This window comes from Lissotriton vulgaris, chromosome 7 (assembly GCF_964263255.1).
Source record: "Lissotriton vulgaris chromosome 7, aLisVul1.2, whole genome shotgun sequence".
NCBI classification, from domain to species: domain Eukaryota; kingdom Metazoa; phylum Chordata; class Amphibia; order Caudata; family Salamandridae; genus Lissotriton; species Lissotriton vulgaris.
The window spans coordinates 493,175,898-493,197,738 of record NC_141695.1 but is presented as its reverse complement, the minus strand read 5'-3'; the positions used below and the strand labels follow the sequence as shown (position 1 = coordinate 493,197,738).

The following is a 21,841-nucleotide window of genomic DNA, read 5'->3' as shown; positions in this document are numbered from 1 at the left end:
ATGCAAGTCTTTTGCAACATATGTGCCTGTGCTCCATAAGGTTCTTCCTAGGCCTGGGGAAATCCAAGACACCTGAAGGAATGTCCTTTGGAGTGAAGGAGTCCCTCCTCTGCATCTACAGGCACTTCAACAAAGCTGACCGATCTGCTGTTCCTGAGCTACTACGGACTCCAAAAGTTTCATCAACACAGGTCGTGGTTCTGCAACTTCCTCAAGGCCTCGACAGTATTCACAGCAATTTGTAAGTCAGTACCCCTTGTCGGAGCCGATGGAGCAGAACCCCTGTGCACAGCGTCGACTTGCCATTGCCAATGTTTGTTGACTCTCTCCTCCAGAGATTTCGGGCTCCAAGAAGCTCCAGCCTCAAGTATCTCCTCCAGCCAAGATTTCTGTCTGCACTGTATCCTTTGCACCGTGGGTCATCAGCTTTTTGTGAGCTGCTCGAGGTTCTCTTGCGACTCTTGTGCCTCCGGCCTGTGGGTTCTCTTGAGGGTCTTCTTTGTCTCCAGTGCGCTCCCCTGCTTGATCGGGCATGCTCTGGCTTACCAGCCTGTGGTGAGTCACTTGAACCTTGCTGGTCCAAACACTACACCTTTTTCGACTACTATGTTGGTTGCCGTTGCTAAGGCTTGTTGGTGCCCCTGCCTGACACCAACACCATGGCTGTTGAAATCCAATGTGGGACGGCTTGTGAACATCTCCACTGAGTTGCCTGGTCCGCACAGCTGCAACTTCAAGGGCACTGTCAACTCTCCTGCATCTCTGACATCGGTGGGAATTCGTCTTCGTGCCTCCTGGTCACTCCTGAGTGGCAAAGGCTCTGTACCATCTGCTTGCAGGTACCTCTCATCTTGAATCCACCTTTGGGTTTCACCGGACTCTTTCACCATCTTCACCAGCGGCATCTTTACTGAAGTCCTCAACTTTGCACCTATGCACCCGGCTTCCCTGGTGTGGGTTCCCTGGTTCTTGGGGGATCCGCGGGTGGGGTGACTCTTACATCGTCCACTGGGATTCTTCAGGATCCTCTGGGAAGGGTCCTTCTTCTGTAATACTGCAACCGTGACTTACCCATTGACTTGCATTGAGTACTCTGTCATGTTCCCCCACTGCACACGGCCTCCGCAGGGTCCCTAGATACTCACCTTGGGTGGTTCCTTGAGTCCCTGACTCGTCTAAGTCTTCTGGGTCCAATCTCAACTTAAGTCGTGGTTTGCATTCCACTATTTTAGTATATAGTTTGGTCTCCCCCTGGAAACCACTGTATATTTGTGCTACGTAAGTCTTCCATTATTAAAGTATTGTGTGTATTGTGGTTATATCTCCAAGTAGGAGATATTGCAATGTGTTAATGAGTGTTTATAATAAATACCCATTTTGTGTGGTTCTTTTTCACATAACATGTACCTTAAGATTAAGTATTGGTAAAACAAGCTGCTTTACACTCCCTCAGAACGAAGTCTGAAGGCGGCTCTCCACAGCTGTCACTTAGAGAGATTTATGCGGTTGCCTTGTCGTGCAGTTCCTACAAATCTATATAGGATCTACACGTTTAGACAACATAAACTAAGGTATTGGTATCCAGACTGATTCCACACACCCCCAGAGTATATGTTGGTCTGTTTGTCAAGCTAGCTCACAGTGCCACTATGGGCCCCTCTTACCAAGGAGTGGCTAGCTTCTGGCAACCATTGAACACGACAATCCTGACTCCACAGGGATCCTGGAAACAGTACAGTACTTTTCGCTCAGTCACTCATGCTCACTTTGTCTCAGAGAGAACACAGAATAAACAATGGGGATGTTTTCAATAAGTATTTATTGAACCAGCGTCATTCTAGTGTATATATATATATATTTTATGCCCAAATAAACAACCTTCTGAAGTACCTGATGGTGTGGCTTGTCATCCTTGATCGAAAACGAGAGGATTTTCTGGATATATATATATATATATATATATATATATATATATATATATATATATATATATATATATATATATATATCTATATATATATATATATCCATCCAGCACAACGTTTGGCGAAAAGCTTTGATGGCCCCTTGCAGCGGCAGGCCCGGACGGGATCGCCAATTCCAATAAATTCCACCACACCCGTTCACCTTTGCAAAGAAGGATGTCCAGGCCAGCAATAATGTTCAAACTGGATTTTTAATCACAGCCCTACTCGACGCGTTTTGGTAACAACTTCCCTTGTCTCGTGAGCAAGGGAAGTTGTTCCCGAACGCGTTGAGTAGGGCTGTGATTATGAACATTATTGCTGGCCTGGACATCGTTCTTTGCAAAGGTGAACGGGTGTGGTGGAATATATATATATATATATATATATATATATATATATATATATATATATATATATATATATATATATATATATATATATATATATATATATATATACACACACGGTTATAAGTGCCCGCAGAGTAAAGAAAAGGTAGAATTCTACCATGGTGCTAAAATAATGGATATACACATGCATATAGATACATGACAGTAACAATGTGTACTCCTACGATGCAAACCCTAACTAGATGTACCCAAGTGTACCTAGCATGTATGTAGGTGAATAGCCAAGAATCCCCTTAGGATAAATCCAACCCCATTACCGGATGTGAGAGAATGAAGGCCCTTGTCTTGGTCTCGAGATGTCAGCATGGAAGTCTTTTTCTCCTCTGGGTTGACCGTTGAAGATGTAGCGCCTAGATACCCAAAAGGTACCCTCAGGGGTTCTACCTAGAAGTGCACTATGGGTATGTCGGGCAAGGATGACAATAGAGGTGACCCTTAAACAAGAGTTATTATGTAGAAGATAGTAATCCTGCTGTGATACTGAGAATCCTCATGCATAATACACGAGGCTAGTTTTTGGAGAAAAAATGCACAAGTCATGTAGCACTTAACTAGGTACAAGGTCAGTGCAAGACCCATTATGTAGACCCGTTATGTAGATCTTGGTAGGACAGATGTAGGCAAAAGGTTGTGTAATTACCTAAGCCTATATTGGGGTACATCTTGGGTTCATATCAGGCTAAGACCACTAAAAGCCCACTAAAAGCACCATAAAGGTTGTCTGAATGAGTGCAGGGTTCTATAATTGCATAAGCGAGCACCATATACTAAGCCAGCAGCGGTTGGGATTCAAGCCTGAATGGTTTTACCAGCTAATCTAGGTGATGAGTAATTGAAAAAGCATCACTAGCATTAGGCACATATAACATTTTATAGATTAAGTAAGTTCTATTGACCTTTTAGCTTGGTTGTTTTAGGGTAACTTGAGTAGGTAGATGCAACACCTAAGTACACCTAGTAACCATGTCCTTAGTTGGGGATACCAGTGTACCCCAGTTTGCTAAGTACAGTGGCCTGAAGTTTCAGGAACTAATGACCCTGTGTAGCCAGAGAAGGAGAACAGCAGGTAACAACCCAACTACAAAGCTCCTCTTAGAGCTACTTAACCAGGATGACAAGAATTGGGTGGGGGAGGGGGGACTGGGGGGGGGGGGGGGGGGGGAGAGAACAACAAGAGAATGTTGGTGGGGATGCTCCAGAAGAGGGGGCACCAGGGGTTCTCCCTAGTGACCTCAATTCAAAGTATGGCCAAGAGGATTCTAGAGACTCCACACTGACAAACTCTGATCCCTCAGGGAATAGTGCAGAGGTCTAGGTCCGGCTCTGCTGATTCAAATGCTTCAGACAATTTCATAGGGACCTCCGTATCTAGCAAGAGGGAGGAGTCATTGGAAAGGGAGTACCACCTGATCAAACATCAGAGAGATAGATTCATGCAAGATCAGTTGACCCTTGACAAGGAGACCCTTGAAGTGCAGAAAACTAAGAAGAAACTGGGACTAGAGTCCCATGGTGGCAGCAATAGTGTACCTAGAATCAGGGAAACATCCTTTAACTCTAGGAACTTGAGCAGGATAGTCCCTCTTTACCAGGAGAGGGATAACATCCATAAATGGATCACTGCTTTGCAGAGGGCCTGTAAAGTTCAGAAGGTCCCTTAAAGGCAGTGGGCAATATCCTGTGGCTCTCCTTTGCTAACAAACGTAGAGATAAGCTCCTCACTGTTCAAGAAGAGGATGCTGACAATTATTCAGTCCCGAAGAGTGCACTCATAGATGGGTTTGGCCTAACCACTGAGCAATACAGGATTAAGTTCAGAGACACCCAAAAGGCACACACCCAGGAATCAGTAGATTTTATTGACAGTGCTGTTAAGACTCAGGAAGGCTGGCTTCATGAAAGCAAGGTACAGGACTATGAAGGATTGTACAATTTATTAATGAGGGAGCACATCCTTAATAAATGTCGGAACAAACTACTGCACCAGTACCTGGTGGACTCTGATCTGACCTCTCTCCAAGAATTGGGAAATAAGGCAGACAAATGACCCGCGTCAGGGCCGAGCAGAAAAACAATGGTGGTGGAGGGGACCAGAAGAAGCAAGATTCCCCAGGAGAAGGTTCGGATGAAGGGCAAAGACAAAAAGGAGTCTTCTCAAGGTACCCAAAAACCTGCATCTGGGGTTGAGTCCCAAAACTCTAAGAAGGGAAAAAGAAACCTTGGTGTTATTCATGTATAGTAAAGACCATTGGGCAAGGGATGCGGATTGTCCAAAGGCCAAGGAACCTACTACCACTCCCCCTAAGGCAACTACTCCCCCGAGCACCAGTACAGGTGGTAGTACAGCAACCAAGGCATTAGTAGGGTTATCCTTGGCTTCTGAGGTAGGTTCTGAGCTAGGGAGAACTCCAACTCAGGATTCCACACCAAGGGCTACAGTAGCAAATGCACCAGGATTCACATAGGACGTTGAGGCTTGGACCAGCTAGCTCTCTGGGCTAGGGTGGTGGGTCAGGGAATTTGGGTCCCCTGGAGGTGGGGTGGTGGTGACAGGCAATTGTCTTCTTCACAGGAGACTGTGTACTGGGCTTGGACCAAGTTCTAAGAAGGACACCAGAACATGCCTCATTGAAAGGGAGAAGCAGTTCTAATGGGGCTACTCCCAGCAGAAGCACTTCTGTCAAGACAGGCTTAACTACCAACAAGGGCAAGCTAAGGTCCAGGACCTCAGCTGCCCTCTGCACCACCATTGTGAAGGATGCTCCCTTCCCCATGGCCACGATAGGGGGAGAAAGCATGCCTGTATCTGGAGAAGTATTCAGTCAACTGGCTTCATCCAGATCCTCACACCTGTCTATTTGTTTCTCATAAAGCTGGTCCAGCAAACCCTCCCTGTCCTCCCCAAGTCCTAGCCCAAAAGATCAGGGGTCAGGCTCTCGTCTGGGAGGCATGGCCCCAGTCGCAGTCAGGATGAGGATGGGGATGGGGATAGCGCCGGTAGTGGTGCTAGGAGTTTGGCCTTGGGATCAGAGCGGAGGAATGTCAAGGTGGTACAATCGGCGCCGATCCTTCTGTGGATCTTGGGGATCGACTGGAACCAGAGCCGCCAGCGGGAATCCAGTAGGGGCCACTCCTAAACCCACGGGGCCCAAAAGCGCATCTGTGGGAATGGGCTGCCTAAAGATGAGGTGCATGGCCTCATGGAACTCTTTTAATTGGGCAAGGGTCGCCCCAGCTCCTGGAAAATCTGGGAGGAGCGGAGCAGATTCAGGTGCTGGCTCAACCACAGAGACAGGCCTCGAGGGGTGACGCTCCCTAATCTCATTGGCAGACGGACGAAATGAAGTCGAAGCACGATTCAACTTCTTTTTCTTCTTCTGGGACTTAGACTTACCTGAGTGACTCAACAACTTGGGAGTGCAACGACGACCTCAGGCTATGCGACCACTCCCGGGACCATCCCCTCGATTGGGACCTGGACCGTCACAATCTCACACATCGAGCTGCAATAAATGAGGGATCGCTCCTTTAAGGCCTTCGGGTGCATGGCTCAGCAGTCAGGGAAGGACTTCAGGTCATGGTCCTGCTTGAGGCACCAAAGGCATATAAGGTGCTGGTCCGTCTCAGCCATCTGTTGGTGACAGTTGACGCACGGCTTGAAGCTGGCCTTCTTTGATGACATTTCCTACCACACCAGGAAGTCAACCTCAACAAAGATTTAGAGAAAACATTGAAAAAAACCTAGTCAAAAAGTGACTGGGGGTATCTGGGGGGCATGGAACAAATTCAGAGGTTACATTTGTGAGCCACCGCATACCACTGAGGATGATGAGAACTTTGACTGATTCCTTGTAGGGACCACGCTGGGATGGGGCTATGATGTGCTCTACTGTGTTGCTGCTTAGGTTTCTCCCACGAGGCTCTGGTCTGAATTTAACTGTTCTGTACTTGCTGACTTACATGTATGTGATGTACCAATTTTAAGAAGCTGTCCCAATCGCTTTGTTGATGTGAAAATAAAAAAATAAACAAAAAAAAAGTGACTGGGGTAGTGACTAGGGGGTAGCTTTTCCTAGATCTGCGCTGGCTGGCGCAGAAAGAAAAGAACGGTAGTCAGTGTGCCTGAGTGGTGCCGATAGAGGTACTGCAAAGGTCACTTGCGGCATGGCCACTGCCAACGACGCCATGCAAAGCCGAACGGTGCCACCTACCGGCGAACAGGTGTACTGCTCACAAAAAATTTCCAGATCCAGTCTGACGCCTGGGGTTGATTCTAAGGTAAGGAATCTGCGGCTAGAAGTCTCTATTAAATAATATCCCACTGCATTGTGCGCTTTATTGCTCAATTCACCTATGGTTACAACTGGGGTGACACGGTCACATTGCTGTGCTTCGTCGCAAGGGGATCCTTGTTTTTTGCTTATTATGCACCACTGGACAGATTGCTGCACTTTACCACTTTAGTTTAGACTGTGTTAGATCTTGATTATTGAATTTAAAAGGTCAAGTGTTTATTGTTCAGGCTGCAGACGAGTTAGCACTTGTAATCAGTGTGGATATCACCACGGACTCACTTCACTGTGCACTTGATTCCCCTATTAGTGTTGTGGTACAATGCTTGAAAGCAGCTGTAGTATCAGGGGTAAGACAGTAGCCCCATACATTAAGCTTCCTGCGTTTAATATAAGCTTTAAAGAAATCGTGTATTATTTATAGTTATGGCCTGATAGTTGCACTTTAGCTCGCGTCCCTTTTGGCTTTTTATAATTGCACAGTTTTGATAAATTATTATAGTCTACATTTCGATATTTATAGTTTTTATTAACTAGATTGTTTGAGTATGTGTTCCTTATATGGATGTAATACTTCATACAAGACCATAAATGTTTCCATTAGTGAACATGGACACATTACTACTGAGTGCCACTTTATTCATTGTGCCACTCCTAAAAATTAAAATATTAGAATTAACCCTGTGTATACATTATATGGATGTAACACAGATATGGGAACATAAGTGTCTTGACTAGTGAACATGGCCATATTACTTTAATCATTACGCTACTCTAAAAAATTATGATGGCAATAGAAGTAATATCTGTTCTACCTTCACGTAGCTTCATTAATAAAGCATTACTTCTATATTTTTTCAATTTTTGACATTTACAATAGGTGTATTTGAACTTACCATACATAGTTCCTAAAAAATACGTTCAACAATTGGGTACGATTTTTCATTTCTTTTGATTTGGGCTTCATTATTGGCAAGACAAAGTGATTACAACATTTGTTCCACATTTTAACTAATTAACAGCACAATTAAGACCGTGGAAATCTTAAACCCCAGATTTCTTCGGTGAAGGGTATAATTTAAGTGTTTTTCTACCACATTCCCACATGCTTGTATCAGATCTTGCTTGTATATTTATTGAATTTGAAACTAACTGGCTTCAAGACAAATGATTGCATTTATGAAATGGTATCGGACTTCTGAGTAACACAATAGGAATTGTACACTATAATGTTGGAGCCTATTTAATTCCTTTCAACTGAGAAAGTAGTGTGTTTTTGTTCAATATTTAAATCTTATTGTTCTCTCTCAGAACTAATTACTATTGTTCAACTTTTAAACCTAAAGAATAATTTGAATTATTTTCAAATGAAACCTCTGGACTTGTCCTCCTAATATAAACAAAACGGGGTGTATCAGGTTATGTGGTATGTTGTAGTAGTTTCTTTAGCATGTTCCATAGCATTGCCTTGGGAAGCAGGTTAGCTATGCAAGTGGAGCATCCTCTCCACAGATTTATATGAAACCTAGAATCCAAAGTCCATTAGTACAACTCAGCCTTTCCACCATCCAATGCAGACAGCAGAGCACCAATACATGATGGCATAACAAACACTGCACTGCAAATGAGATCACTATATAATAAATGTTACAATATATGAAATGTGTATGTGGTCAGTCATTTTAAGATCTAATTTGAACAGCTTTGATTCAAGGGCAGTAGCACACTAGAAAAAAATATTTCAATTTAATACAAAAGACTATGGTTCATTTTTATTTTATTTTAAAGTTTTATACTGCTGAAGAGCACTACAAAAACCTACATCATGAAGACACATATTCAAATAAGGTAGTCTCCAAACACATAACATATTGATATTAAATACAAAATGAATGCAACATTTTCTCAGAATGGGAAAACAATTATATAGCACATTCTGGATTTTTGTAACAGCATTAAAAAAAGTAATGTGGTTTAGAACAGACCTACCTCTATGGATTATTTTCAAGTTTTCTTTTAAGTGGTTTAGTGCTTTCACAGTCTGAAAAGAAGCAGAGATGTAAGCTGTGAAAAATCAGACTTTTGCCATTTTGTTTGAGGGCTGCACTAATAACATGGGGAAACCACAATATCAAGGTACTTACCAATACAATCTGAAGCCATGCAGTATTCTGTATGTGAAACTTCAAATCAAGCTGGGAGTGCAGCCTTTGACCCGTATCAACATCTATGCGCCTAACAAGGAGCAAGATGCCTTTTATCAGATCCTTCTTGAAAGACCACTTGCATTCTCCAGAAGGGTCAGTGATTCTTGGGGGCAACCTCAATATGGTGTGGGACCCTATTCTGGCCTATACTAGTGCCACCACATATCAGACCATAGGGGCAATGTCAGCTGCTTTGAACTGGGATCTTACAAAGTTTGGCCTGACGGACGCCTGGAGATATCATTACCCAGGCATACAAGATTATACCTTCCTGTTTACCATTTGTACTCCAGAATTGATTATTGCTTCCTTTCACACTCTCCGATTAAATCCCTAGACTCAGTGGAGATCTCGGACATATCTATATCGGATCATGCCCATGTGATGGTGACCTTCAGCCCTGTGTAGACAATAGGACGCCCCCTGTATGTGGCGTCTCCCTCCCCACGTCCTACGGTACCCAGTAGACTTGGCGGAAGTCCGTCAGGAGATCTCAGCTTACTTTGAGGAGAACATACCCCGAGAACCGCCCGCAGCCATAAGGAGGGATGCTTTTAAAGCAACCATCAGAGGCATTATGTCTTCTATAGCCATTGTCTGTTCCTGAAAACCCGTCTGGTCAAGCACAACTTAACCAACAACATTAAGGCCATGAACGCAAATATCACGCCATACCTTCAAAAGCACACAATTAGCGCCTTGCCATGCTTCGGGGCCAATTGAGAATACTTTGCACTAATAAAGCAGAATATGCTGTTATGTCACTTAAGCAGAGATTCTTTGAGGGGGGAGGGGACGGGGGGACAACAAGGTAGGGACTATCATAGCACATCGCTAAAACTCATGTCTCCAAACTGAAACATGTACACAATACCTGGGCCACATCTGAAAGGGACAAGGGTCAGGTCTTAGCTACATTCTACACTGAGCTGTACACCACAGCCGCCCACTCGTCCAACTAGACTTCCTCTTTTCTCAATGCATGCCCCTGGACACTCAACATGCAAATCTACTGGAAGACCCAATTACTTTAGAAGAAATCCATAGAGCATTGAAACAACTCCCAACTAATAAAACTCTGGTACAAATGGCCTTTCTCCCCCAACTCCGGGACCAACTGCTTCACCTTTTTAACACGTTCTCTGACACAACGGGCCTCACCCTCACAATGTCAGAAGCTGAAGTAGTGCTCATACCAAAACCGGGAAAAGATCATTCTTTATATGCACTTCCTATGACCTATAGCACTACTCAATACTGATGCCAAAATATACACTCAGATACTAGCAAATCGCCTAAAGCCTTATTTCCCAGGACTGATCGACCCTGCTCAGGTGGGGTGCATCCGTCACCGCCAGGCGGCTGACAACATTTGGTGAATAGCTCACCTTATTGAAAAGGTCCAAAAGTCAGACATCCCAGCCTGTCTGCCATCCCTCGATGCGGAGAAGGCCTTCGATCGTGTTGACTGGCAGTTTCTCCGTGCAGTACTCCATAAAATAGGCCTCGGGCCAACAATGATCTCTAAGCCAATGGCCCCTTACACTTCCCCTGTAGCACTATTCTGAATTATTGGTCAACTTATGCCCCCAATCTTTTTTTTTTTTTTAAATTCTTTTTATTGTTGCATCAGAAGGATCACACATGCAAAGGATCAGCACACGGTAGAGCGTCAACATTCCGCTCTAGCCGACAGCCACGCAACTTTTCTGGTGTTGTTAGACATATTACCCCTTATTAGAACTCTTGCTTTTGAAACAGCCACAGAAAAAGAAAACAATAAACTAGAAACGTCCCGTAAAACAGCAGGTCTCTACCCTCTCCCTCCCATCGCCCCCTTCCCGGTCTCCTCTCCCCCCCGCTCAAGTGTTCCTGTCCGTCCCTAGCATAGGAACTGGGCAGTACGGTATACAGTTATCAAGCATGCAATCCCGGCGCTTATGCCCCCAATCTTGATTCAGAGGGGTACCAGGCAGGGCTGGCCACTCTACCCTCTCTTGTTTGCTTTGGCAGGGGAACCCCTAGCTATTGCTATCCGCCATAATGGGCATACCCTTTGGGGGCCATGATCATAAAGTATCCCTGTTTTCAGATGACATAATACTCCCACTTACTGCTTCGGAGACGTTTATTCAAGCCTTAGCCTCGCTTCTCCACTCCTTTGAAATAGCTTCAGGCTTTAAGATCAACATGTCCGAATCCCATGCACTGAATCTCACCCTTTCTACTCCGGAAGGAGTAGTTTCTGTCCTGTAACTCCAGTTCTGTAGTAGGGGTATCTCTGTTATAGTCATAATCTAGTGAATAGTCCCGCCCATGTGCGTGGACCCCGGCAATCAAAAATAATCTCTTAAGTTGTCAAAATCATGCAGAAACTGCAAAGACACTTAAGAGAGAATTTAAAGACAAATAATGCAGCCTATATCCACAGGCTACACTGTCCAGTACTTCAACTAGAAATTCCACCAAAAATCACCACACACAGCCCAGCCTGCCAGTTTCTACCATAGAGAAACCTGCCTCCCCCAGTCCCAGACTCAGGAATGATAGAGAGGAAGGTAGGGACAGACAAGCCCCATAGGCTGCCATTATGTGGCTTAAATAGGATACTGTGCCTTTAAGAGAACTTTCCAGACTTCTCCCAGTATCCCAGAATGCATAGCAGGTCCAACTTACTTTCAGTTCTTTTTGAAGGCGTATAAAACGCCAGACCTGCAGCATTGTTCACATGAAGAATTCTCCACCAGGGAGGAGGGAGGGCGCTTATGACTATAACAGAGATACCCCTACTACAGAACTGGAGTTACAGGACAGAAACTACTCCTTCTGTAGTAGGGGATCTCTGTGTATAGTCATAATCTAGTGAATAGAATGGCAAGCCCATCCCCACAACTAAGCGGTGGTGGAGAATAAGTACATAATGCCACTATTGTGCGAACAAATTCCGCAGCGAAGCCTGTCCAACCTGAGCGTCTGCCCTGGCGTCAGTGTCCAGGCAGTAATGCTTAGCAAAGGTATGAACCGACTTCCAAGTGGCTGCCTTGCAGATTTCAGCAATCGGCACGTTACGGAGCAGAGCCGTCGTGGCAGCTTTGCCCCTGGTGGAATGAGCCTTAGGCTTACCTCCTAAGGTCTTATTAGCTTTCTGATAACACAATTGTATGCAGGACACAATCCACCTAGAGATGGACTGCTTAGAGGTCGCAAGACCTGTCCTGACCGATCCATAATTGATAAACAACTGGTCAGACCTACGGATATCTTTGGTTTTATCCAGATAAAATTTCAACACCCTCCTAACATCCAGAGAATGGAGAGACCTCTCCGCTGGGGATGAAGGGTTCTGAAAGAACGTAGGTAAAGTTATAGTCTGGTTGACATGAAAGTCAGAAATAACCTTGGGAAGAAATTTAGGGAGAGTACGCATAACAACCTTAGCAGCATGAAATACAGTATAAGGTTCATTACAACACAACGCCTGAATTTCACTCACCCTGCGGGCCGATGTAATGGCCACGAGGAACGCCGCCTTCCAGGACAGGTGCTGCAACGAAGCCTTATGAATAGGTTCAAAAGGTTCCTTCATCAATCTGGACAGCACCACATTCAATTCCCATGAAGGCGAGGGAAGCCTGACAGGAGGGAATACTTTCTTCAATCCTTCCAGAAAATCTTTGATCACGGGGATCTGGAAAAAGGAAGTCTGTGAAGGGCATTTCCTGTAGGCAATCAATGCAGCCAGATGAACCTTAATGGAATGCACATTAAGGCCAGACTGCGCCAAATGTAAAAGGTAAGGAAGGATGACATCTTCCTTACAGGTCGTAGGATCATGGTTCTTAGACTGGCACCAGATACAAAACCTCTTCCACTTGTAAGCGTATGAAGTCCGAGTGGAAGGTCTCTTGGATTCCTTCAGTATGTCCATGCAATCGTCGGGCAGATTCAGATGGCCATATTGCACTATCTCAGGAGCCATGCCGCCAAACTCAAAGACGAGAGGTTGGGGTGTAACATCCGTCCCCCGAACTTCGTGAGAAGGTCCGGCCTGCACGGCAACCGGATGTGAGGAAGGAGAGACCGGTGAAGTAGGTCCGTGAACCACCACTGCCTGGGCCACTCCGGGGCGATGAGGATCATCCGAGCCCTGGACCGGGCTAGCTTGATGAGCACCGCCGGAATCAGGGGAATGGGAGGAAAGGCGTACAGAAAGCTGTTCGTCCAGTCGATCCATAACGCATTCCCCAGCGTCCCTTGCTGGAAGTACCTGGAGGCGAAGTCTCTGCACTTGCTGTTTTCGGCGGTGGCGAACAAATCTACGTCTGGAGTTCCCCACCTTGCGAAGACTTCTCCTAGTACTTCGTCGTTTATGACCCATTCGTGGTTTTCCTGAAGCAGTCTGCTCAGTGCGTCTGCCTGAACATTCTGCACACCTGGTAGATGGGTGGCCGTTATCGTCAGTCCTCTGGCTAGGAGCCAGTGCCAGATCGCTTGCGCCTCCTGCGACAGAGTGCGCGATCTCGAGCCCCCCTGCTTGTTGAGGTAATACATCGTGGTGGTATTGTCCGTCTGTACAAGCAGAGAGTTGGTCTGGAAGGACGGAAGAAAGGCCTTCAGCGCCAAGTGAACAGCCCTGAGTTCCAGGAAATTGATGTGATACGTGGCCTCCATCGGTGACCACGTGCCTTGAATCTGTAGAGTCCCGGAGTGCGCTCCCCATCCCAGAAGAGACGCATCCGTCACGACAGTCTGCGTGGGAATGTCCTTGTGAAAGGGAACCCCTCTGAGGAGATTCTCCGCCGAACACCACCACTTCAGGGACTGAAGAGCATGCAGCGACAGGCGAATCTTGTCGTCCCAAGATCCTTTCCTCTGATCCCACTGATCCTCCAAGCACTCCTGCAGCGGTCTCATGTGCAGCCGTGCGTGCGGCGTCAGGAAGATACAAGAGGCCATCGATCCCAGTAGAGAAGACACCGTCCTCACTGTTGTAGATGGAGTCGTCATAAGAGCCTGAGCCTTCCGAAGGAGTGATAATCGTCGCTCTTCCGAAGGAGACACGCTTGCTGACAGCGTATTGATGGAGGCTCCCAAGTACTGTATGCATTGGACCGGAGTCGGGACAGACTTGGCCATGTTGATGTGCAACCCCAGCTTGTTCAAGAGAACGCACGTCTTCTGGAAGTGTGCTCGCGCTTCCGAGAAGGAGGATGCCTTGATCAGCCAATCGTCCAAGTACGGGTAGACGAACACCTTGTTCTTCCTCAGGTGTGCCGCTACCACCGCCATGCACTTCGAGAATGTCCTTGGCGCAGACTTCAGTCCGAATGGGAGTACTGTGTATTGATAGTGATTGGTGCCGACTTGGAACCGCAGGAACTTCCTGTGTTTGTGTGCAATGGGCACATGGAAGTAAGCATCCTGTAGGTCTATAGCGCAAAGCCAGTCTCCCTGTTGCAACTGAGGGTAGATCTGGTGCAACGACAGCATGCGGAACTTTTCTCTGCGAATCCACTTGTTTGCCTGTCGCAAATCCAGAATGGGCCTGAACTCGTTCTTGTCCTTCTTGCGAACCAGAAAGAACCGGGAGTACAGACCTCTTCCTCTCTGAGACAGAGGTACGTCCTCTATCGCCCTTTTCCTCAACAGGATATCCGCCTCCGCCTGAAGCTCGCGCAGCTGAAACTGCGAGCTGACCGGGGGAATCGCTGGAGGAGGGCAGGTGAACCGAAGACTGTATCCATTGCAAACAATATTCAGCACCCACTTGTCCTGAGTAATTTTTCTCCACTCTGCCAGAAAAAGTTGGATGCTTCCCCCTACCGGAGTGGGTAACGGATCCGGGGGAAGTAAGTTCCTAGGGCCTAGGCCCTGCCTGGCCCTTGGGCGCCAAAGCCGACTGCTGGCCTCCTCTGCCCTTCTGCCGCTTCTGGAACCGCTTACGGAACGGCTGCTGCTGCTGCGAGTGCCCCGAAGCCTGTCCCCGGCCTCGGCCTTGCCCTCCGAACCGCCGTTGGAACGGGCGGTACTGCTTCTTGGTTTCCTTGGGCTTTTCCAGGCCCACCGCCGTCAGTGTTTCGGCCTCCGCCTTCATGCGGGCCATTTCATCATCTGCGTGCTTCCCGAAGAGGGTCTCCCCGGAAAACGGCAGATTGGCCACCCTCTGCTGCGCGTCCGGTTTCAGGGACGTCAGCCGGAGCCAGGCGTGGCGCCGTTGGTTGATCCCGTGGCAGAACCCGTGAGCAGCCAACAGGGAAGAGTCCGCAGCCGCGCTGATTATCTGGTTGGCCACCAGCATCCCCTCACTCAGGACCTCCATGAAGTCTTCACGCTGCTCCCGAGGTAGATGCTCCGCAAAGCGCTCGAGGGAGTCCCAGAGGGCGCGGTCGTAACGCCCCAACAGAGCCGTGGCACTCGCCGCTTTCATGGATGTCGCGGAAGTCCCACAGATTTTACGCCCCGCCGAGTCCATCCACCTAGACTCCTTGTCCGGGGGAACCGTGGAGGTCGGGGTGGTGGAGTGCTGCTTGCGGGCCGCCGTAACGATGACGGAGTCAGGCGGAGGCTCCGCTCTCAAGAAGGCCGGATCCGAGTCGGGAGCCCGGTATTTCTTCAGTAGTCTGGACGGGGCCGCCCTCGTCACAGCCGGGGTGAGAAACAGCGCCATAGCCGGTTCTTCCAAGCCCGGCACCAAGGGCAGGAGGGGACGAGACATGTGCCTCTGATGTAGAGTCTCGAAAATGACGGACGTCTTCGGAGTAGGCACTGTCAGTGTAATGCCTAGCTTCGCCGCGCCCCTCAACAGGACGTCTTGAAAGGCAACCAGGTCATCTATCGGGGACACCCTGGTGTCCGGCGACCCCGACAGCGTAGGTGAATAGTCCCTGGTCCCAGACGATCTCGTGCGGGAGCGAGATTCGCGCCTCCTATGGCGGTGTCTCGACCTCGTGGAAGATCTGCGCCTAGAGCGAGAACGAGACCTGCCAGCTCTAGGGCGCTCCTTCGGTTTGCGAGGAGGGGTCTTCCGTGGCTTCTCACGGGGACTCTTTGGATCCTCCCGGGGCTTCGGTTTCGGGGTCCCCTTGGGAGGAACAGGCAGTGACGGCAGTGAAGCGGACCTCGGCGGAGGCACCACCGGCCGCGGGGCGGGCCCATGCGGTGGGACCGGAGGTGGAGCAGGATCCTCCGTAGGAAGTGGTGGCACGGGCGGAGGGTCCTCCTTCGGTACGGGTGGAGGAGGAGGAGTCCCGGGTCGAGATGGAGTGTACACTTCCGAGTACACCGAGCCCGGTGAACCTTTAGGGGACGGGTGCGGAGATCCATCCCCATCCGCAGGCGACCTCTTCCTCTTGCGTCCACTGGAAGTGGCGTGACTCCTGGGGCTAGAGCCCCCTCTGCGTCGTTTGGGAGAGGGAGACCTACTCCTCGACGCTGACCGCTGTCTGCTGGACGCAGAACGACGCTTTTCCGGCGTCGAACGGCGCTTCCTGGACTCCGGCGTCGAACGTCGTCCCCTCGACGTCGACCCTCTCATCCTCGGCGTCGAACGTCGACTCCTCGACGTCGATCCCCTCTTGCGCGACCTCTCACGTCGTCCTCTCGACGTCGGGCGGTCCGCCCTCGGCGTCGATCGCCGTCGTCGTCTTGATGTTCCCGACGTCGAGGAGCCCCTCGACGTCGATCGGCAGTGTCGCCTCGACGACGACCGGCGGTGTCGCCTCGACGACGACCGACAGTGTCGCCTCGACGGCGAGCGTCGGTGCCGCTTCGACGGCGAGCGCCGATGCACGTCCCTGCGCCTTCGGCGTCGGTATGAAGACCTCGACGTCGACGAAGACGATGACGTCGACGGCGGCTTCGACGTCGGCTTCTCCTTCGCCGTCGAGTCGTCACGCCGTCTCGACCCGGAGCCCCGGGGAGACGGGGAGCACGCCGTCGTCATCCCTCTCGACGCCGCCGTCGAAGCCTTCGACGTCGACGGAGAATGGGATCGTTGGCTGGACTTCCTGCCCCCGGGGAGCCCCCCAGGGGCCTCAGCAGAGGCAGAGGGATCCCTCCCAGGCTGCCCAGACCCACCTGCAGCACGTTGGCGCCTATCCTCCAGGCCAGCCAGCCTGATCTTCAATCTGTCCCTGAGTGTCCTAGCAGAAAGTTGCTGGCAGATCACACACTCCTCAGGGCCATGATCTTCTGGAAGGCACACGATGCAGACATCATGGGGGTCGCTTTTGGCCTTCTTCCTCTCACATGCTGGGCACTTAACAAAAAGGCCAGGCATTTCGGAGCCCCAAAACGCCTAAAAAACAGCACAAGGGTGAGAAGAGAACACCAAGCAGTAATCACAGCACTTTTAAAAGTCAAAAAGTGCAAAAACGAATTCAATAAACCCTTGAAAAAGGGAGAGCTCAATGCCAGGGTCCTGTAAGCAGGAGCCGGAAAAAAGAACTGAAAGTAAGTTGGACCTGCTATGCATTCTGGGATACTGGGAGAAGTCTGGAAAGTTCTCTTAAAGGCACAGTATCCTATTTAAGCCACATAATGGCAGCCTTTAGGGCTTGTCTGTCCCTACCTTCCTCTCTATCATTCCTGAGTCTGGAACTGGGGGAGGCAGGTTTCTCTATGGTAGAAACTGGCAGGCTGGGCTGTGTGTGGTGATTTTTGGTGGAATTTCTAGTTGAAGTACTGGACAGTGTAGCCTGTGGATATAGGCTGCATTATTTGTCTTTAAATTCTCTCTTAAGTGTCTTTGCAGTTTCTGCATGATTTTGACAACTTAAGAGATTATTTTTGATTGCCGGGGTCCACGCACATGGGCGGGACTATTCACTAGATTATGACTATACACAGAGATCCCCTACTACAGAATTACAGAGACTTCAACTCATTACACACACACATCGGACAGACCACTCAATTTGGGCCTCAATTTGAGCTCGTCCCTCTCCTCCTAGACCCAGGCCAACAGACCAGTCTGTCGTAGAGAAATTCAAGAAGAATTATGATGCTCGAAAAAACTCATTATTTCCTGGTTGGGTCGCCTCAATGTGGGAAAAGGGACACTTCTCCCTAAAATTCTGTACCTCCTCCAAATCTTGCCTACCCAGATTCCTCCAGGAAACATCCAAAGCCTGAAGCGCAACATAACTTCCTTTATTTGGGGTAAAGCCCGTCCGTGCTTCGCGACTAAAGTGCTTATGCTGCCCGAAGACTGCAGAGGCCTTGCATGCCCTAATCTCCTGGAATGTTACTGGGCAGCTCATCTTCGATATAAATCTGAATGGGTGGTTCGGGAGAGTGAAAAGCATTTGGTCCACATGGATCGGGCAGTCGTTAGACTCTGTGGGACCTGGTATGGCTTCCAGAATAGTCAGACCCCGCAGTGCTAAAGTTGCAACTCCCACAAAAACAGTTCTTGAGATAAGGGACATGATTGCCGTTTCTAGAGGCATGACTACCTTCCCCTCACCTAACACACATATCACCCAGAATCCCTTGTCCCCTCCAACTTTACAAGCACATGCATTCCAGAGTGGAATCAGGGGGAGTGCTGAGCTATCCAGGACCTCTTTTAAATCTTTTGACCAATGCAAACAATCCTTACATGTCACTGACCCAGCAGACTTCAATATTATCAACTTCGCCACTGGTTTCTCACCCCCAAATACACTTAAGAAGCCACCAGACCGCTTACACTCTTTAAATCCCTGGTTCGAACCATTGAAGGCACACGCGGTCTTATTTCTCGAACTTACCCAGTGCTACAAAACACGCAACCCCACTGTCTCCATACATACCAAAAATAATGGCTCATGGACATAGAAGAGGAGCCTCCCAGCAGAACTTGGAACAACTATGGCGCAACATTCCTAGAACTTATAGGAGTACTTCTCAGCGCGAATCAGCATATAAGCTAATGACTCGCTGGTATACATCCCGCACTTCTACAGGAAATCCTTCCTGCCCCTCCCCCCTCTGCTGGAAATTCCAATCGGCAACAGGAGACTTTCTCCATATATGATGGACGTGCCCCCTTGTATATTTGTTCTGGAAAGAGGTCCTAAGCCACATCAAAGACACTGTGGAGTTCCCCATCTCAAACTCCCTCTTAGTGTCGTTACTGGGCATGAGACCAGCACAACTCAAAGCCATGATGCACTCCGATTGGCGCCTTGTCATGCAGATGTTGGGAGCTGCAAAACAAACTATAGCCCTTCATTGGAAGAAAACACTTCCTCTCCCAATACCTGCCTGGTTCTTAAGCCTATGGCATGTCATGGCAATGGAACTTCTGACAGCTCGCCTCACCCGCACGGAAACCAAATTCAATCATACTTGGCAACCACTTATAACTCATCTCTACCAAACGGCACATGCCCGCTACGTCCTCCATAGGCTGCGCGCTCTACAACTTTTTGAGGACTCTCTACTCCCAAAGATCGCCCGACGAGACCCCTTGAAGTTGGAGGCGGACCGTGGCCCCCTCTTAATAAACAACATACATGGGTGTAACGGATTGCCCCTAATCCCCCTTCCCCAAAACTGACCCACCCTCCCACAAACCCTATATATTCTTGGTTTCCCCGGGTTCTTCTTTATTATTTTAAATGTTTTCATGTTACATTCTCGTAAACGGTACATCAATCGGAAGCAGCTGATGCTACTTTCGCCTCACCGGGGCCGCCTTAGACTCTTTGTTCACTTTGGCCTTACACTACTTTTCCTGCTGAACTTGATGTAATCAAGCGTCCATTTATTGTGTGGTAAAGAAGGAAAGCCAGTACTTATTTCATCCCTTGGACTTTCACAAGTCCCAGAGCAAGTAAGGTTTCCTGTATAAAGGGTGATAATCTTATCCAAGCTGTTGAAGCAGAATGAATTTACAAGCTTTGTAAAGTAAAATGTACAGTCACAGGCAGGGAGACCTTCCATTTCGTAATAATGCAGGAAGGGACAAAATGCTCAAAAATGTCTCAAGATAGTCATGGCTTGCTGGAGTTTCTCCCATTGTCTTTTTATAAATGGACCAAGGAGTGTGCCTTGACAGGGAATGAAGTATGTGCTTTTCATTGCACTGCTCCAAATCCGTAGTTAAAAGCTTGTCTTGACCACATCTACACAGATTTAAAGTGTAGGGTTGATCATTAGCAGCCCGGGGGCTGCTGAGGGCCTTTGAACAAACTTGCGCTACAGCCCAACAGAGCTCACAAGAGTACCAAATAAACCCAGTAGTAATAACCAGCACATAAAAGTTGCCTCTATGAAAAAAGAAATTCTGCAGGAAACAGAAATGCATCATTTTGAGTGCCAACACTTTGTCACTTCTTACATAAATAAAGGAAGCCCTCTTAGCACACATGGAAAGTGGTATTAGGAGATGACATTTTCAAGCTTGCATCCTGTTCTATTTTTGCAAATTTAAATCCAGCCAATCTTTTAGGCATCCACCTACATTTAGCTGTTTATTTTATCCAGATGATATCTGGGAGGGTGCAGAAACTTACATTTTCTGAGAGGAAGATGAAGGTTCTAGCTGAACAGGTAGTCAGAGAAGAGCCTAGCTAGAGTGATTGGTCACCTCATGATGAAGAAAAGTGCAAAGGAGAAGGACCAGTTATGGCAGAAAGTGACTGATAAAGTAGATGCAAACTCTACTTTTGCACGTACAGCAGAAAAGTTCAGTAAAACATTTATTGACCCAAAGAGGAGAGTGAGAGAACTGCTGTCTAAACACAGGAGCGACACCCAGGTCACTGCTGGAGGTCTTGCACCCAAATTAAAACTTGAACCCTGGGAGAGTACTGTGAGCACCATCAATATTCCTGCAAGAAATGCTGGTGGTGCTGGGGCCAGAGGGGACATTGGTTCTAGTAAATTTTATCATAATATTACTATAATTGTTAAGAATACTTGGAACATGCTATCGGTGATATGTAAATTACAAATCCTAATGAAGCACCTTGCAATAAACAATTTAAATGGAGTCCATTTTTTGATTTGTACCAGACTTGCCAGTTTTATAAAAAGATGGTTAGCTATGGCTATTTACTCTATATGACAAAGCTTTATTTCGATATAAAAATATCTTAAAAAGCACAAAGCAGTTAAAATACAATAAATTTTTTTAAGAACACTTCATAAATATTTTTTTTTAAAGGACAGGAATAAAACAATCATTAAACCATTTTACAGCTTTGATTGTAGGTTAAAAAAACAATAGACATATAAAATGTTATCTTAGGAGTTTGAGTCTGATCACCCATGCCCAGCTAAGAAATTTAGTGACCCCACAAACCAGTATGGTGCTAGGATCTGTCTGAAGGATTCTAAGGGCAGAGACATGGCTACTAGTCTCGAGCTGCCGACAGACAGGTTTTAGCCATTTTGATCTTGGTTTATTGAAGGCACTGCACACCAAGAAGAGGTGTGGTATGGTTTCAAGTGCATCATTTCAAGATAGGCAGGTGGTAGGTGTTTGATTGGGGGGTTTCCACTTGAAGTACGTTCCCGTACCGGTAAGGTTCCCAATCTAAACTGGATGTATAGAGCCCTGTCCTTGGGTTTTCTAATGAAATCCATGTATGATTCAAGAGAGTGTACTGTCTTATGCAGACGAAAATCGTCTGTGAGTCTACCCAAGTTAGCAGCTCTGGATTCTTGGGCGTCAACCCACGACCAATAGGCTCGCTTTACCTCCAGTTTAGAAACCGATACACCGGACTCCCACACAACATTAAAACCAATAGTCATTAACAACTTCTTAACCTTTGTTAGGCATACAATTTTATGCATATTCATAACTTCTCTAAGGCCGTCTGCGTAGCTGGCGAGCTCAGGTGTACGCCACAGGCGAGCCCAATAGAGAAGCGGTCGCAGGATGACAATATCTTTAATGGATCTGCGACCAAGGTCATATTGAAGGGGTTGTACGGGGTGCCCCTGGGTAAAGACAGAAGCTCCCTAAAAAA

General features: G+C 47.6%; 1 protein-coding gene across 11 annotated transcripts in view; it reads right to left on the bottom strand.

Moving 5' to 3' along the window:
• MAP2K4 (mitogen-activated protein kinase kinase 4) overlaps nucleotides 1-21,841 on the bottom strand; it is a 767,786-nt gene that overhangs the window by 412,873 nt on the left and 333,072 nt on the right. For all 11 annotated transcript variants that reach the window (XM_086930577.1, XM_086930576.1, XM_086930571.1 and 8 more), the window contains one exon: nucleotides 8,659-8,710. In XM_086930577.1, coding sequence (XP_086786703.1) covers nucleotides 8,659-8,710 — 52 coding nt within the window. The remainder of the gene's footprint in view (nucleotides 1-8,658; nucleotides 8,711-21,841) is intronic.